This window comes from Canis aureus, chromosome 1 (genome assembly GCF_053574225.1).
Source record: "Canis aureus isolate CA01 chromosome 1, VMU_Caureus_v.1.0, whole genome shotgun sequence".
Taxonomy (NCBI): Eukaryota; Metazoa; Chordata; class Mammalia; order Carnivora; family Canidae; genus Canis; species Canis aureus.
The window spans coordinates 15,155,772-15,175,586 of record NC_135611.1 but is presented as its reverse complement, the minus strand read 5'-3'; the positions used below and the strand labels follow the sequence as shown (position 1 = coordinate 15,175,586).

At 34.3% G+C, this 19,815-nt stretch overlaps 1 protein-coding gene across 4 annotated transcripts in view; it reads right to left on the bottom strand.

Annotated features, from left to right (window-relative positions):
* PIGN (phosphatidylinositol glycan anchor biosynthesis class N) overlaps positions 1-19,815 on the bottom strand; it is a 114,730-nt gene that overhangs the window by 16,396 nt on the left and 78,519 nt on the right. For 3 of the 4 annotated variants that reach the window (XM_077891202.1, XM_077891193.1, XM_077891209.1), the window contains 7 exons: positions 14,824-14,926; positions 7,818-7,920; positions 7,408-7,458; positions 5,905-5,991; positions 3,042-3,097; positions 2,666-2,741; positions 742-815 (listed from right to left, as the gene is read on the bottom strand). In XM_077891202.1, the coding sequence (XP_077747328.1) occupies positions 742-815; positions 2,666-2,741; positions 3,042-3,097; positions 5,905-5,991; positions 7,408-7,458; positions 7,818-7,920; positions 14,824-14,926 (550 nt within the window). The remainder of the gene's footprint in view (positions 1-741; positions 816-2,665; positions 2,742-3,041; positions 3,098-5,904; positions 5,992-7,407; positions 7,459-7,817; positions 7,921-14,823; positions 14,927-19,815) is intronic. The other variant, XM_077891220.1, reaches the window with a different exon arrangement.

The window sequence follows — 19,815 nt, the reverse complement described above, 5'->3', positions numbered from 1 at the left end:
CTTTTCCAGAGTCTTTATTTATTTATTTATTTTTAGATTTTTAATTTATTTATTCATGTGAGACACACAGAGAGAGAGGCAGAGAAGAGGCAGAGGGAGAAGCAGGCTCCATGCAGGAACTCTGATGTGGAACTCAATCCCAAGACTCTGGGATTACTCCCTGAGCCAAAGGCAGATACTAAAACACTGAGCCACCCTGGTGTCCCCAGAGTCTTGACTGCTCCAGAAATTCCTCTAAACTTAGAATAATGCCCATCTCACTTGGCAAATATGTAGAAAATAAGACTGAGAAGCTATGTAAATTATTAACATGTAACACAGTTAAAGCCATGTAAAATGAAATGATGTTAACACATTGGTCTCATACATATTTAAGAAAAAAATCCAAAAGAAAACAAAATGATATCCCTTGTGTTTGTAAGCACAGCTATTATCTATAATAAACAAGTCATTAACTCTAATTTAAAATTTATGTTTTACTGTTTTCTAGGGAAGCTCTTCACCAGCTTGAATAATATTCTAATAACATTTTATTGTTGAGAAAGCATGTGTCTGCTAGAGGCTCTAATCAACTAATTTTCTCTAATGACAGCTGAACTCTGGCTATAAGGGTACAATCTTTTTTTTTTTTTTCCTCATTTTTATAATAAACATCCTCTGTTGCAGCATTGTAGCAATCATATATCTAGTCTCACTACCTGAACCTGGGCAAGTCCAATGCGTCTTAAACATTCACCTTACCTTTTTGATGATAACTGGGTAGTTAACTGAACCGCTTCAAAAGCACACATCACAAGAACAAAGGGGATTAAAATCTGTTCAAAAGGACAACAAAACAACAAACCATGCCATGGGTAGCTGAAACTTTTGAAAAACTTAAAAATGAATGCTATTTTTGCTTATAGCAATACTTCAACTTCTCAAATTTTACCTATATTAGTGAAGAGCAAGCTCTGAAATAAAACCATGACATCAATGACATACAGAATATTGATGAAATGGATTTAAAATCTACATCAATAGCATATGTAATAAAAAAAGATAAATATCAACTCTCATTCTAAATAAAACCTCATACAAATTTCTGTTCTAACTTATAATTAATGACCATGTTCAAATGATTCTAAGAGAATATGAGAGGCACAGAATGCCCAAATCAAATAAATTACAGAATCTAGTAGTTTGATTCACAGATCCCTGAACCCATCTGGTCACTTGATACTATAACTCTACAAACATGATTCAGCTGCTCTGCCATTGTTTTTTGTTCAATTATCTTAATATAACTTTATTTCTGAGTATACAAAATTCACACCCACTGTAAAAAATTTATTAAGAAATTGAGAAATGTATATTATAATTTATACTGGTTGAAAATCCATAATCCAGATGGATATCTGGATCAACACTTGATATTTTGAGATACTGCTTTCTAATAACCAATTGAAAAATATATATATATATACTTGATGTCTAATAAGAAAGAAAAAGGATATGCAAAAGGAATGATGTTCAAGACTGTAAGATTCCTTCAAGTGAAGGATTTAAGGCTAAAATAGAGTTTGGGAGAACCTTCACTTTGGCCACATCAGTCAAAAAAAGCATCCAGTGCATTATGTTAGTAAAGCTCTGAATGAGGCTGTAGAGTAAAGATCTAGTATTCTAATTTAAACTTTTGTTTTTTACTATTTTCTTATTTTTAATGAAAGGCCAATGGTTTCCAAAAGAGTAAGAAAAGAACTACTACCATTAAAAAAAATAATTGAAAATTAAAGAAATAATGCATATTTTAAAATAACTCAGTAGGTAAAAAAATAAAAATAAACAAAAATTTACAAAATAACTCAACAGAAACTGGAACATGAGGAAAACATCTTTTTAGCATTTCTTAAGATTACATTTGTACTAATGCAGTAACAAAAAAAAAAAAAAAAGGATATTGGTCCAATTAAGAAACACATACTTAAAAAAAAAAAGAAACACATACTTTTGATAATTAGTATGTATATGATCTGAACAGAAGGTAATTAGATTTTAGGCAAATATATACTAACTACATTAAATGTGCCAGGCACTGTGGTAAGACAGGCATAATGATGCTAAAGAAGAAAGAAAGAACATGAATTATATTCCATAGGAGTGTGAACCTCCAAAGCTGAGGAATTTGCCATTATCTTGGTTTTGTCAGCACCTAGCTGGTGCCTGCTGCATTACTGAATGTAAGCATTCAATGATGAATTTGTGGAGTGAATCAATCAATTCTAGGTACACGGATTATGAGAAAAGATTGTAACATGTGGGCAGTCTTGTGGGGAGCATATAGAATCTTTGGGAGCACTGCAGATCTGATCTGTACTGCCCTTCCCTACAGGCTTGAGTCATCTTGTGATAGGACTTCCCAGGACTTATTCAGAATCTGTACTCCGTAGAATTTAAATGGGCTTAAGGATAAAGCAAAAATGGTTAACTATATTTTGGAGTAAAGCTAACGGGTCCCACCTCCCATTCAGCATTGTCTGTGAAGGTATCTTCTTTCCATGCTATTTTACTCTATCAGAATGATTTTATAGTCTTAAAGTCATGTAATGGTACATAATCTTAATGTCACAATGAATTGATAATCTTAAACAGTATCTTAAGTAAATAAGAAAATAAGAAAACTAACCTTCCACATCATCAGGGCTCCCATCATATAAGGACTAAACACAGTCAGAAAGCAATAGACAGAGGCAAGATCAAAGCTAAGGAACCAACATAAAGAAAAAAGATTTTAGAATTCACATTGTAACTTTAAAATAATGTTCTATTAAAATTAACTAACTTTAAATCAACTAACTTTCTGAAAACTACTCTTACTAAAACACAAGCAAATATCGTACCAAGAATATTAGAAAGCCACTAAAATGATTGGGGTAGATCTATATGTGCTGATACATACCACTCTCCAAAATATACCCTTTGCTATAAAAAGCACAGTACAAAACAAAATCCTAACTTGTATTATCTTTTATTATAAATATGCTGTTTTCTTTTTAAATTACCTGTTAACAGAAGCTATGTTCCCAGTTCCAAAAAATGCTGTCACTAAGAAGAAAACCTAAACAGAGTTAAGGAAATGCCAAAACAAGTCAGAATTCATAAAATTTCTCCTTCATTTAGAAAAGATATGCCTAGGGATCCCTGGGTGGCTCAGTGTTTTAGTGCCTGCCTTTGGCCCGGGGCGTGATCCTGGAGTCTCGGGATCGAGTCCCGTGTCGGGCTCCCGGCATGGAGCCTGTTTCTCCTTCCTCCTGTGTCTTTGCCTCTCTCTCTCTCTCTCTCTCTCTCTCTCTGTCATAAATAAATAAATAAAGCTTTAAAAAAAAAAAAAAGAAAGAAAGAAAAGATATGCCTATCCTACCACGAGCGTACATTGATTTTTAACCTGTACATTTGGCCATAAATTGTTATAAGTGAATGTTCCATTATATCTCCTTGCAAATGCATTTTGAAGAACCAGACTGAAGAGGCAAAATGTGCTAAGAACGGGAGGCATGGGAGCTTATCCTCACTTATTTTTCTTTTCTCTAGCAGAAACAAGTCAGAGTGTTGTTATCTGTAGTTGGCCACTGATGGTTTTTTAATAAGAGAACAGGAACCTAGTGGATCAGAGAGATATTTTCAGGAGAAATACTGTTTCATTTTATATACACTTCCTCTGTGCCTACTACATGTGAAACGTGTCAGGATCTTTGGAAGACTCAGAAGGAAATAAGATACCATATTCTCCAATGATCCAACAGAGAATGAGACATGAGAAAACATTAGACATCTTTTTGACACTTTGTAAGCTCGCATTGATTTGTTTTAGTGCAGTAATAAAAGGCAAATATTAATCCTATTGGTGTCTAAGAACTAACTGCTAGGAAAATACTGTCTGGCCCATTGAAAGGACTTAATGAATGTCAGCTATTTTATTATTACACAAAAGTGGTAAAGAATTATGACAACTTTCAGTGAAAAAGTGGCATTTGAGTTGGTGACTTGAACCTCAAATGTACTCATGGATCTATTCATTCAAGCAATGAACTAACCAACCAACATTTATTGTGTCTAGTGTATGTCAGAGGCAGAGTCAGGCACCAAGAATATAAATATGAATAAAAGAGTCTCAAAGTGCTCATAAGTTAACTAAGATTATGGTGATCTATAGAAGTTTACGAGAGGCATTTTAAGGTAAACGGGGGAAATAAAAGACATAATCAGGAAACATTAAGAGCTGTGGTAGAAGCTTAGGGTTTATTGAAGGATACAGTGAAAGATAAAGCAGGAATACAGATTGATGGCATATTAATAAAAAGCCTTGAATTTTACTGTGGAGACAATGAAAAGCCAGCAAACATCTTAGGTGAGTGATACAAACAAATACCAGAGACAGTGAGATATTCAAGTCAGGGAGATAAATAATTACAGGCAGGAAATAAAACTGTGAAGCTATTTCAGTAGTGGATGTCAGGGGCAAGGAAGATCTGCATTGGTGCAGTAGGAGCAGAAATGGAAGAGGGGAGACAGTGGGACTTTAGAACTGGACAAGTAGTTAAATATGACAAGTGTGATGGTCTGGATGACTAGGAATATGGCCTCCAGAGAGAGACTTTGGGGAGGGGTGGGCAGTTGTTAGTCAGTTTGGGACATATATTTGGTGATGTCCAGCAGAATATTGGACATATGGCTTGTGAGGTCAAGAGAGGCCAAGGCTGGAGAAGTAAATCTCAGAGTTGCTGGCACAGAGGTGTCAATCAAAGCTATAGGAGAGGGTGATAATATCTAGGCAGCATAAGAGAAGGTTAAGGAAAAGGTAGAGCTTGGAGAAGAACATCATTCAAGATCAGACAAGGATACAGTACATTTTAGTGAAGGAGAATAGAGATAATACAAAAGCTAAGAGAACCTGGAACATGTCCTGGAGGTAAAGGAAAAAGAAAGTGAAGTCAACAGAGTTGAATGTTATCGTGGTCAAATAAAACTGAAGACCAGACTGTGCAGTCAGGGTATAGCCGCAGCAGGGACATCTGACAGATATTTAGAGCACTACTGTGTGCCACACTACCATGGGCCAGGTACTGGCTCAAGGCTGAAGGATATAGTATCTAGATGGGGAGAAAATGGTAGCAGCAACTACAGATTTTTCTTTCAAGGAGCTTGGTAGTAAACAAAAAAGACAAGATGAAATTATACTTTAGGGGATGCAGGGTTCAAGGGAAGAAGTGTTGATTAGCAGAGGGTGAGTGTAAGGACTCTGCAAAGAGACAGAGAGCAAATCTAAGGGCAGAAGCAAGAGGAGGGAAGGAGAGTACCACGCTAAGTTCAGAGGAAATACCTCCCTGAGAATTTCTTGAAGCTGGTCAGCCAGCTTTCCCAAAGTGAGACTTTATTTTGCCATACTGTCTTTCAAACTTCTGACAGTAAGAACTTCCACACAATATTGCCTCTGAGGTGGTCCAAAAACCTTGTCAGGTAGATGTTATAGAACATAAGTAGAGTATAAAATACACATAAAAAGTACAAACCAAACTCGTATTAGTGGTTTCTTCTGGATGAGGGAGATTAAGAGTGGAGTTGGAAATTGAAAAAAACTTTAGCTGTAATGTTTTAATTTTTTTTTAATGTGTGACACGTGACCAAATATTAATTGTTGATCTCCTGGATGGTGGGAATACACACATATACATTCACTTGTTATATCATTCTGTGTGCTTTTTACAGTGTTGATGTTTTTTAAAAACATGGACTGTATGAAAAAATTATGGTTGAGAGAGGGGGGTTAAATGGCCTCCAAGTCATTATTAAGTGAGCAGGCGAAGTTATCTTCTTCCTCCACTAAGTGGGCAGTTGCAGTGCCTTAAAAGTCCAAACAAAGGATACAAGGAAAAAAGCCCTCCGGATGTCTTCCAGATAGAGATGTCGAAACTGGGTTATATCAAGATTACAGGTGAACTGGAGACTGGTGACCTGTGAGACAATAAGAAATACATGAACACACAAGAAGAGTTCACTTACTTTTACCCTCAAAGGCAATCTTCTAGTCTGGTATAATAGCTAGAAAGTTATCCTGTACTGACAAAAGAAATTAATAAAGCTATTCTTATAGTTTAATTACATCTTATTAAAATCTGCCAAAAGGTAGAATATGTTGCTAATAATATTGAACAGAGTTGTAGTATTGCTGAAAGTATAATAAAAAGGAGAACCAGGCTTTTCTTAATCCTATATAAATGCTTCACTTTTAAATCTCTATATAACTCCTACCTTTTTGAAGTCCTGATTTCTCAGAGTCCTGATCTTCTAAAACCCAGCTATGGTATTATATTAACAAGGCATGATAAAATCAAATATTTTTGTTTCTTTGTTCTTCTGTTAGAAATTATTTTCTCACTACACAAATGCAAAATATTCCTATTTTTGGTAAAATAGAAAGTCACTCAATTCCAACAAGAAGGATGTACTTTTGCTTAACCCCCTCACCCCAAAACAGAAAAACTCAGTTTAAAGGGAGACCTTCCTCTTCCTCTACTATCCATGTAATTTTCCAATAATTCTTTGGATGCTTTAATACTCCTTTTTTATAGAAAGAAATATCTGTTTTCCTTTAAAAAACACAATTTAAAAAATGACACAATGGGGACGCTTGGGTGGCTCAGCGGTTGAGTGTTGAGCCTTTGGCTCAGGGCATGATCCCGGGATCTGGGATCAAGTCCCATATTGGGCTCTCTGCAGGGAGCCTCCATCTCCCTCTGCCTGTGTCTTTGCCTCTCTGGGTCTCTCATGAATAAATAAATAAAATCTTTAAAAAAAAATGACACAATGAATCTCATTTTTAGATTTAATATTTATTCAATATTAAAATTTTAGTATTTACTATTATGGACAATCTGACCATTTACTTGAATCTGATCAAAACTGTTTTCATGTAGTTTTAATATTCCAGGGCTGAATGTTAAAAACCAGTAATTATTTAAATACTTAAATAAAGTTTCTTCATTATTGAAATTAATTTTTCTAAATTACCAATTACTCTGTAAGCTCAACTGGAACCATTATGGATGGATCAAGGGATCGACCATGAAGGTGTTTTTCTGCAATATTCGTTTTATCTGACCTCAGTAAAACTGTAAATATTCTATCACCAATTGCTTATAATTACCTTCAGTTCTAAAATAAAGGCAAGAGACATCAATTTAACTTTATAGCTCAGCATGATAAATGCGTCCTTAAAATTTACCTGGCTTTTAGCCAATTCAAAGTGTACTATGTTGAATAAACAGCCTAAGATTTGGACTGAGGCCACAATCACTACGGGGGCAGAATAAGCAATCTGGACCAGGACTACTAGAAAGACAAAAGCAACACTGAAAACACAAATGTTACCTTATGATCAAATTCATGAATTGACTTGTGACAACATAAATATCCTTGTGACTATAATAAATGGAAGGAAAGAAAAATTAGACATGAAAACAGAGGAAAATAAGATAGAGAGCATTCTTTCTCCTCCACTCCTTCACCTACATTGATGTTTTTGTACATTAGCGATTTTCAAATAATCTCTAAAAAAGCCCAACCTATTTAATGCCTATAAAAAGAATAAAAATCACACTTTTCTTCTGTAAATCAACAATTTTCTTATAAACTAGTTAACTTAATTATTAATAATTAGCTTAATTATGACTGCCTTAAGTGGTACATAGTTTTTGATGAAATTACACTGCAACTTCCTTATAGAATAGGGAATATTTTAATATTCTCAAATAAATGCAACAATGATTTTGACAAACTACCTTCTGTCTATAGGAAACACCGGATTGCTGCAGAGTTTCTTGTTCCATCTGTATCCAGACGAACATTAAGCATGACAATACTAATGGAAAGAGAGCTTCATACCTAAGGGGAAAGGGGGTTTGGGATGGAAGTGGGAGGGTAGAAAAGAAAAAAATCATAAAATAAGTAAAAATGCAAATTTATCATAAGAGGTCTTTCTCAACATTAAAACAACCTTGATAATACTTCTTGTTACAATATCACAAAATTTAAAATTTCTAGGCCTTCCAGAAGAAGAAAGTGGGAAAGGAACATATGAATATGAACTCCAGCACCATCTTTTTTTGAAATTTATGGAATCTTGAGATTATAATTTTAAAAGAGATACTTAAACCATTTATAAGGTAAACAACAAATACATAAGAAAGAAAGAAAACATTAAGACAAAGGTATAAAGATAATGCCTGAGTCAAAATCATTAATTATAGAGCAAGACCAATGTCCCAAATTTTTTAAAAAAATGGATGCAATACAGACCTAAATCTCTGAGAAAGAAAAAAGAGAGAGGGTGCCAATAAACACATGAAAATATATTTGACCTTACTGATAACTGATATGGAAACCAGAACAATAGGAAGATACCATATTCACTTACCACATTTATCTATTAAAAAGAGTAACGTCAACAAGAGTACAATGAAAACTAGCTCTCATACTCTCTCTATAAGAATAAACAGTTTCTGGAAGGCAATCTAACACTCTGCATCAGGAATCTCAAAAATATTTATATACTATAATCCAATAATGTCACTTCTAGGAATTTACCCTGAGAAAACAATCCAATATGGGCGCTAGAATTCTCAAATGAAGATGTTTGTTGTAATACGGTTTCAGAACGAAAAAACCAAAACCAAAAACAAAAACAGGAAACAAGTGAGGGAGTGATTAAATGATGTACAGTACAGCTCTAGGTTAGTACAATGTGGACATTAAATATGTTGACAAAGGAGAAATGTTCATGAGATAAGATAGTGACAGAAGTCTTTTCTAAACGTCTTCCAGCCTAGTTGGGGATAAATGTGCCACCCTTGTAATCCCTCAAATACTCTATTATGGTTCTCACATGATTTTATTTTATTTTTAAAGATTTTATTTATTTCAGAGCAAGTGAGAGAGAGAGAGAGAGAGAGAGGGAGAGAGAATGAGTTGACGTAGGGGGAAGGGCAGCGGGAGAGGGAGAAGCAGACTCTCCACAGAGCAGGGAGCCAGACATGGGGCTTGATCCCAGGACTCCGAGATCATAACCTGAGCCAAAGGCAGACACTTAACTGACTGAGCCACTCAGGCACCCTAATTCTCACAAATTTTAATCACATGTTCACTGACACGCATTTCCCACAAGTTTATAAAAGCTCTGACTCTGCCAGTTTTGTCACCACTGCAGGCCCAGCCAACAATAAATATTTGTTGAGGGAGTTACTTAAGGGGAAGTTAAAACAAAATCAAACTAACCAAACCAAAACAAAAACTTTATTTCTCTCAATTTTTTCAACTATTGAACCCTATTCTATTTAGCACTACTTCCTAAACATGAGAAGCAAAAGAAGCAAGATGCTTTAAACTCTATCACTGATCATAAAAATAAAAACTGAAGATCAGGCAGAAGGAAGTATCTGGATTTAATAAAGCCACACAAATCACTTGGCATATAAGATGTAGAATGCCCAAGCATATGGACAGTTAATATATATATGAGAAAACCTCAGTAAAACAGGTAAGGAAAATTATACAAAGCCCTACCATTTTTGACCTATGAAAATAGCAGTTGGTGTTCTTATTTAAAAATGAAAATACCTGCCTTGCTAATTTTCCCCACTCTCACTGGAGGATGCAGAGAAAAGGGAACCCTCTTACACTGTTGGTGGGAATGTGAACTGGTGCAGCCACTCTGGAAAACTGTGTGGAGGTTCCTCAAACAGTTAAAAATATACCTGCCCTACGACCCAGCAATTGCACTGTTGGGGATTTACCCCAAAGATACAAATGCAATGAAACGCCGGGACACCTGCACCCCGATGTTTATAGCAGCAATGGCCACGATAGCCAAACTGTGGAAGGAGCCTCGGTGTCCAACGAAAGATGAATGGATAAAGAAGATGTGGTTTATGTATACAATGGAATATTACTCAGCTATTAGAAATGACAAATACCCACCATTTGCTTCAACGTGGATGGAACTGGAGGGTATTATGCTGAGTGAAGTAAGTCAGTCGGAGAAGGACAAACATTATATGTTCTCATTCATTTGGGGAATATAAATAATAGTGAAAGGGAATATAAGGGAAGGGAGAAGAAATGTGTGGGAAATATCAGAAAGGGAGACAGAACGTAAAGACTGCTAACTCTGGGAAACGAACTAGGGGTGGTAGAAGGGGAGAAGGGCGGGGGGTGGGAGTGAATGGGTGACGGGCACTGGGGGTTATTCTGTATGTTAGTAAATTGAACACCAATAAAAAATAAATAAAAAATAAAATAAAAATGAAAATACCAAATACTGTGACGGATGTGATGAACTAGGACCCCTCATTGGTTGCTGGTAATATAAACTGGCACTGTTCTGAAGACAAAAGTAAAAAAAAAAAAAAGAATTCATACTCTATGGCCCCCCTATACTACATGTGAGAAATGAACAAAGGAAATAATCTAAACTATGTGGAAAGATTGTGCACAAAAACATAACTCAAAATATTATTTATGATAATAAAAAATAGAAATAAAATGATCAAAAATAGAAGAGTGGCTAAATAAATCAAGGTTCATCACCTCACAGAATACTAAATGTCCATTAAAATGATGGTTAGGAAGCCTATGAGCCACCTAGGACAACATTTCTAAAATAATGTTAGGTAAGGGGCACCTGGCTGGCATAGTTGGTTAAGCATCTGACTCTTTTTGACTCAGGTTGTGAACTCAGGATTGTAAGGTTGGGCTCTACACGCAGTGTGGAGTCTGCTTGTGACTCTCTCCCATTCACTCTGCGTCTCCCCACTGCACTCCTGAGCACTAATTCTCTCTCTAAAATAAATAAATAAATCTTAAAATAAAATAATGTTAGGTAGAAAAAAAGATATAAACTAGTACATGGACTATGCTATGTTAAAAAGACAATTACAGATTACAGGGGTAGGGTTAATAGGTGATTTTCCTCTTTATCCCTAGTTTCCAAAATGTGATCACTGCTATTTTTACAATGATTTTAAAAAAAACTGAATAACAAATGTTAATTTAGAACGCCTGTATCCTAGATGTTCTTTAAAATTTAGTTCAACTTCCACAGGAGTCTTTGATGGCACCATGTTCCTCTACTCAAATTCTTTCTCTAGGCATTCTTTTTATCTTATAATTCCCAACTAATTAAGTCACAATAACTTAACTGTTGCATTCTGTAATTGCCTAATACTGTAAAATAAAGTCCTTATTTTATAGCAGCTTACAATTCTATTATACACGTGGGGTAAGCTATTGTTCTGCCTGTTTGTCTAGCTTTCAGGACACGAGAGAAAAAACAATTGTTGATTAATTGAATCAAGAAAGAGTATACTCTAAGCAAAAGTGGACCATGATTTTTAAAAAATATTTGCAGTTACATATGAAAGTATTCTTTCTTAATATATAAAAACATAAATTTCATAGTTCTACAAATAGTGCTACTGATTTATTTCCTTTCAGAAACTATAAACTATAATAATTTTCATTTGTAAAATGTAGATGAATATAGCTGATAAAGACATCTTCCTATGGGACTTTATTTCTTCAGACTATCAATATCTTGTATAAAATCTGCATATCTGAATTAATACACTGAAATACCAATAAAATGTCATCACAGACTCAGAGTGTACATAGTAAAACTTTACAAAATTAGGATCTACTAGTTTGGTCTCTGCAAATTCAACAGGGCAGAAAAGGCATTTAGCTTTGTATTATAGTTTGTTAAGCAAAGAGATGATATAAATACAATTTCAGTGAGAAATGTTTAACAATCTTAAGAGAACTATTTTCAAGCATTACAATAGCTTCTATTTGCATAAAAATAATGAAATGTTGATTAAAATGAATCTTCTTTATTCATTAAATCAAGGATACATTGTTAGAATTTAGAATTGCTATTACTGTATTTCTGTAAAGTAATAAAACTGCATTTCTTTTAAATAGCCTATAATTCTGACTGTTCACTAATTTACATAGAGAACCCCCAGACTGTCCAAATAGTGATGTAGAATAATAAGGTGGACTATCAGTTTTGCAAAACTGATTTGACATTGAAAACTGTACTAACTGAAATTGTCAGACTGTGCTGTTTTAGGCTATCTCTGTTGCATTTTCTCTAAAGGTAAATATACCTTCACAGAAGACATGAATGATATTTCTGATGTTGAATGATATTTCTTAATACATTCATTAATAAGGTCATACTCATTACTACTGTTCTGATTTTACACATGAGTTTTTGCTTTTTAGATTTTCTTAAAATAAATTTACTTATGGAAATATGCTTTGGTATCTTTATGACTATGAAATTGAGGATTTTTAAAAAAATTTTATTCATTTACTCATGAGAGACACAGAGAAAGAGAAAGAGGCAGAGACACAGGCAGGAGGAGAAGCAGGCTCCATGCAGGGAGCCCGACATGGGACTCGATCCCAGGTTTCCATGATCACGCCCTGGACTGAAGGTGGCGCTAAACAGCTGAGCCACCTGGGCTGCCCTGAAATTGAGAATTTAAAACACTATCATATTTATCCCCAATGTACGTTACATGATTAGCTCATTATAGATCACGAAATATTTTTTCACTCAAAATTCAACTTCAATCATCCTTTCTTCTTTCTTCCTTCCTCTCTAATCTAGTAAACCAGATCTATTTATATTTCTTAAATCTTCTGTATTCTTTTAAATGTGTTTATTGCTTTAGAATGTGAAGGCTCAAAAAAGAAAAGGGTTTAGTGATTATTAAGGGACTGTGTAGAAGTTGGCAAATATTTCTGGACCGTCTCAAACACATATCTTCTTAAGGCAACCTCTAGAGAAGATTTCTTTTTTTTTTTTTTTTTAATTTTTTTTTTTTAATTTTTATTTATTTATGATAGTCACAGAGAGAGAGAGAGAGAGAGGCAGAGACACAGGCAGAGGGAGAAGCAGGCTCCATGCACCGGGAGCCTGATGTGGGACTCGATCCTAGGTCTCCAGGATCGCACCCTGGGCCAAAGGCAGGCGCCAAACCGCTGCGCCACCCAGGGATCCCTAGAGAAGATTTCTTAATGAAACTTGTGGGTCACCCCAAAATGGTGAGTTAAAATACAAATTATTTTTTTGCCTTCTTATCTAGACTAAAAACTAATTCATATATAGTTTGATAGATTCTGATTGTAACTAAATTATTTATTTTGAAATTTCACCAATAACAGGTCAAAGTGAAGTTTTGTTTTTGTTTTTAAGTAGGCTCCACACCCAGTATGGAGCCCAACACAGGGCTTGAACTCACAACCCTGAGATCAAAACTGGGCTGAGATCAAGAGTTGGACACTTAAATGACTGAGCCACCCACACGCTCAGAGAGTGAACAGTTTTAAAGTCTGATTCTGTTTATCACTCTTAAGAAACTGCTGATAGACTTCAAGTTTTATTTCAAAGTTTAAAGTTCTAAGTCTCAAAGAAAGCCTCTCTTAAAATCTTATTAGGTAACTGTTGAAAATTTCCATGTTGCTTTTATTACTTCTTCACATCTGTGTTTCAGAACTGGTTAGGCAGGGAGAAAGGAAGGTAGGAGGTGTATGGAGCTTTTTTAAGAGAAAGTTTCATACCACACTGGATCATATCTTATCTGAGGACTACAAGAACTCCTGCAGCCTAGATCCACTTAGAAAGTTAGGGCCCATTAAGAAAAGATTTTTAAGAACATCGTTCTAATTCTGAGTTAGGGCAACTAAGTTTCCCAAAGAACAAACCCAAGTCTAGGACTCAAATGGCTTTACAAAATCATCTAAACTGGGAATAATCTGTTGATAGCACAATGGTGAAACCCTAAGTTTAGTCTAGTTGGGATTAAGAAACTGTGTTTGGGCCAAATTTTGAACTATCTATGAGTGGTGGTAATTTGATTTGTTCTATACAATGTTGTTACAAGGTACACATTTCTCACCCTCACAAACATTTAAGTAAGGATGAAATAAAATTCAAGCAAGTGAAAAATCCTTTTCTTCAAAGAAGATGGGGAGATTGTATCACTGTTCACTGAAATCTAAAGAACACTTGCAGATCTATCCCAAATCACGCTGCTAGTTTTGTTTTTGTTTTGTAAGAAAATTTAAATCTGGGATGCCTGGGTGGCTCAGTGGTTTAGTGTCTGCTTTCAGCCCAGGACTTCGATCCTGGACTGGAGTCCTGGGATCGAGTCCCACATCAGGCTCCCTGAATGGAGCCTGCTTCTCCTTCTGCTTATGTCTCTCTCTCTCTCTGTGTCTCTCATGAATAAGTAAATAAAATCTTTAAAAATGGATTCTTTAACTTTTGGGAAAATATTCTGAAAGTTTCTGAATCAAAAGGAATATTTGGACTAGGATATATTTAAGAGTAAGAATGAAAATATATTCAAATAAGTGAACAAATCAAGGGGTGATTTGAAATACATGAAAGAAATATAACAAAGCCACAGTTCTTTTAAGTCACTGTTTGAGACTTCAAATTCCTACATAATCAATCAGAACTTTCTAATACTGTAGTGAAATGACATTTTAGCAGCTTTAGGAAGTAAACAGAAAGACAAAGACAACAGGCAATACTATGAAAATAAGAAAAAGAAAACAAGATTTAAGATCAAGTCATACACAGTTCTTACGAAATAGACAATACTTATGATTTATTCCTCAAGATTTGTATATTTTTCATTTCCAGAGGTAAAATATTCAAAGAGAAATGTCAATATCATTTGCCACTAAAAATTAAATTTTAAAAACAGTTTATACCCTGTGCTTAGCAGTAGGTAGGCTGACATCCAGGAAAGAAGTATGCTAAACAACCGCTCAAAGAGACTTGTAGGACTCAGTAGTGGTAGGACGAAGGAAGAGGCTGCAATAAAACAAAGCAGGACAGTGTCATTATGACATACACAAACACAGTGTATATGCATTTAGAAGTACTGATTCTAGTGTCATTTATAGAATTGTTTCTATGACCTCTCAAAATGGGCTATACTTGCCCTAACCAGTTTTGTGGAAATCTGAAACTTCACATTAAAAAAAAAAGATTTTATTTATGTATTTATTTATTTTAGAAAGAACAACGACCAAGTGAGTGGAAAAGGAGCAGCAGGAGAGGGAGAGGGACAAATAGACTCTGTGCTGAGTATGGAGCACTACGACATGGGGCTTGATTCTACAACCCTGAGATCATGACCTGAGTGGATATTAAGAGTTGGGGGCCTAACCGAATGAGCCACCTAGGCGCCCCTGAAACTTCACATTTTTAATTCAAATTACATTTCATTATTTTACTACCTTTTGCTCAGATTTTCTCAATTTTGTCTAGTCTTGCTCACTGTAATATTAACCCCTAAATGAGTAATTTGTTATTTGCTAATATAAATAATAAAAAATGTAATACAACATATTGTTCCAGAGTTAGCAAATTTTCTCTTAATTAGGCATTTAGTCCACAGACAACTTATTCCCCAGAAATTGCTTTTTCCTAACCCCCTTCTCCTCTTCCTAAGTTTTCCCACTGTGAAGTATGCACTGAGAGTGGTAGTGTGCCACCTAGAAAATGAAAAACAGGAAAGTATTTCCCCACATATGAGGGTTGTAATAAGAGTAATCTTAATAAATGAAGGAAACCTTCCCCACAGGACAAGAAAGCAAGTACTTCAATAGGAGAGCCACAAAACATAAACTCCTCATTTCTATATTGGGAAGGAAATATGCCTAAGTTCCCCATCACCCTAGTTAGGCAGGAAACATATATGGAATTAAATGCTCTTGAGTATGGAGACAGATGACTTGGGATGAAACTCTGGCTGATTCATTTATTAACTATTTAACTACAGGGCAAGTTTATGAACTCATCTAAGTAGTATTCCTAGCTGTCAAGTAGAAAACATATAAATAAGTTGTTGTGAGGTTTAAATACAACTTTACCTGTAAAATGCCCTTTGAACATAGTGTGAGGGATACAGTAGGTGCTTAGTAAATGTTAGCTGCTGTTATTATTACTAATCAACATCTACTAATAAGTTAAATTTAAAGACAACCTCATTCAAAACAAAGTCACTGCAAGATGTAAGAATCTGAATGTTATATTGATAGTCCCTTTGACAAATACCTTCTCTTTTTCAGGTGTGATAGTCCAGTACTGTTATCAGCAGATACATATTTTAACAGAAAAAAAGTGACACATTAAAATTTATTATAAAAGCCAGCCCAAATGAGACATCTTCTGTAAAACTCTATTTTCTATCCTTGTTTTACTTTTGTCTAAAAAATTGATGAGGTGATAGAGGGAGAAATAAGAGTCCCCATTCTGAATGACATATGTTAGAACAAGTTTTATAACATTTAATCCATTTGGAGATCACAGCACATTAGCAAAAAGTGCTCATTGGAACTAGACTATGGTGAATCAGTGCCTGGAAGAGATTTCTGGAGATACTGCTGATCTACCTCTGAGTCAACTATTTCACACCTTACAGCATTTGGTAGGCATCCTCTAGTAGTACCTATCTCTCTGAGTCTCAAGGATGAAATGTCTTATCTAAAATATATGCTTAGCCCAGAAGTAAACCCTCATATACACAGTCAACTAATATTTGGCAAGGGAGCCAGTAACACTCAGTGGGGAAAGGATAGTCTCTTCAACAAATGGTGTTGGGAGAACTAGATAACCACATGCAGAAAAATCTTACACCATTCACAACAATTAATTCAAAATGGGTTAAAAAGTCATGCATAAAACTCTTTGGTGAAAATAATAGGATAATATTAAGAATAACACTGATCTTAGCAATTTTTTTTGATATGACACCCAAAGCACAAGGAACAAAAGCAAAAATGAACAAGTGGGACTATATGAAATGAAAAAGTTTGCATATCAAAAGAAACAAGCAATAAAATGACAAGGCAACCTGTGGAAGAAGACAAAATATTTGCAAACCATATATCAGATAAGGGGCTAATATCCAAAATAGATAAAGAACTCATATAACTCATTAACAACAAAAAATTCAATTCAATTAAAAAATGGACAGAGGAACTAGATAGATATTACTCCAAAGAAGACATCCAAATGGCCGACAGGTGCATGAAAAGATCACAGAATCATTAGTAATCACTAATCATCACAGAAATGCAAATAAAAACCACAATGAGATATCATCTCACATCTGGTAGAATGGCCATTATAAAAGAAACAAAAATAGAATATAACCAGAGTGGACAAGGATGTATAAGAACTGTAAGCCTTGTGCACTGTTGGTGGAAATGTAAAATGATGCAGTCACTATGGATATAGTATGGAGATTCCTCAAAAAATTAAAAATAGAACTACCATATTATCCAATGATCCCATTTCTGGGTATTTATCCAAAAGAACTGAAAATAAGATCTTGAAGAGATATCTACATGCTCATGTTTACTGTAGCATTATGCACAATAGCCAAGACATGGAAATAAGCCAAGACATGTGACAACAAGGGTCATTATACTTAGTAAGATAAGCCAGGCAGAGAAAGACAAATATTGTGCGACATCACCTATATGTAGAATCTAAAAAGACCACATTCTTATGAGGAGCTGAGGGTGGTGGAATGGGAAGATGCTTAAAGGTAGAAACTTATCATCAGTAGATAAATAAGTCTAGAGGCCTAAGACAGAACATAGAAATTATAGTCAATAATACATTATAAACTTCAAACTTATAAAGAGATAGATCTTAACTGTTCTCACCACAAAAGAGAGATAATTGTGTGATACGATAGAATTGTTAGCTAACACTGCACTGTTAATCATGTTGCAATATATAAATGCATCAAACCAAAGCATTGTATACCTAGACCTTATACAATGCTTTGTGCCAGTTATATCTCAATAATTAAAAACTAAAATATTCTTTTGAAAAATAAATGAATAAAAAGAAAACATATGCCACAGGAATGTTTATGTATTTGGAGAAAAAGCAGCAGACTGAATCTCACCTTCCCAAAGCAATGACAAAATCAATAAGGACAATAAATAAAATGATATAGGACATTCCAAATTTGAAAAAGTATATAGCACAGGAATTATATAGCACAATATGCACATAACTATAACATAAGAAAATATGACAAAATAGAGAGATACTAAGCTTAAACATGAATATTTTCACTTAAATAAAATGGTTCAAATTGACACACATAGCAAAACCCAGTTCTATTCTGAATAAAAGAGACAGACTTAAAACACAGTGATTCAAAAGACTAAAAATAAAGGAATGGACTAGGCAAATGTTTACAGTAAGAAATTCAGAATTGCAACCCTGATACCAGATAAAGTACACTTCAGGCTATAAAGCAATAAACAAGACAAAAGGGATAGCATATGACATTAAAGCCACATTCCACAATGATGATGTAATAGTTATAAATTTTGCTACAAAGAGCACATCAACTACCTACATAATACAAAATTTATAGGAGATACAAAAAGTAATAGGTAGAAATATACTAAGAAAACTGTAACACACCCTTCTTACTAGGATAAGTTGACAAAAAACAACTTATAGAATATAAGAATATAAAACCATATAACCAACAAAATAGATATTCTGGATATATACTGAACAGTACAGTCTCATAACAGAGACTACTTTCTTCTCAAGTACATATGGAATGTTTACAAAAACTAATCATATACACTAGAGCACATAGAAAGTAGCAGTAGGTTCCATAAAGTGGAAATAGGGCAAACAATCTCTGGCAAAATGCAATGAAACTAGAAAGTAAAAATAAAACAAAAACTAATGAGTTAGTGAATAGAAATACAGTAAATCAAATTAATAAATCAAAATCTAGATTCTTTGAGAAAATCAACAAAAAAGGACAAACCATTAAGTTAATCACAGAAAAGGGGAAAAGTGCAAATAAAATAAATGATGAGGGAAAGGTCTAATGACACAGACGGAATTTTTTAAATCATTAAGAGACTACTTTGCATCTCTCTATGCAAACAAGTTTGAAAATCTAGAAGAAATGTATAACCACTTAGGCAGATATAGCTTCCCAAACTAACCCCAGCAAAGATAAAAACTTAAACAGGCCAATTTCATAGAAGAAATATAGGAAGTTATCAGGGAACTACCTAACAAAGAATTAGGTTTGTATAGTTTCAAAGGGTAATTCTTCTAAAACTTTACAGAACAGATACGGCCCAGGACTATCTATTATTTTAGAGTATAGAAATCAAAGAGAAATTTATTTTTTTTAATGAAGAAGCATAATATTGATACCTGAATCTGATAAATATAGAATGAAAAAAAATTAAAGACCAATATCATTATGAATACTGATGGAAAAATACTATCAAATGGACCCCAACACACATTAAGAATATAATATATTATGATAAAAATGTGTCTTGGGGTTTATATAAGGAATGCAAGGATGGTACAATACTCAAAACTCTACTGATATTATTAATAGGCCATATTCATAGGTCTAAGAAAAAAATCACATTACTCCCATAGATAATGAAAAAGCCTTTGACAAAATTCAACATCCATGCATTCGTAATAAGAACTCTAAATAAAATAGGAATGCATGTACTTTAACATGACAAATATATGTACCTTAAATCCTAAAGCCAACAAATATATGTACCTAAATCCTAAAGCCAACTCCAGAGGTATCAGAGGTATTCCCACAAAGGTCAAGGGACAAAAAAAAAAAAAAAAAAAAAAAAGTCAAGGAGGGAAAAGGGGAAAATATACAC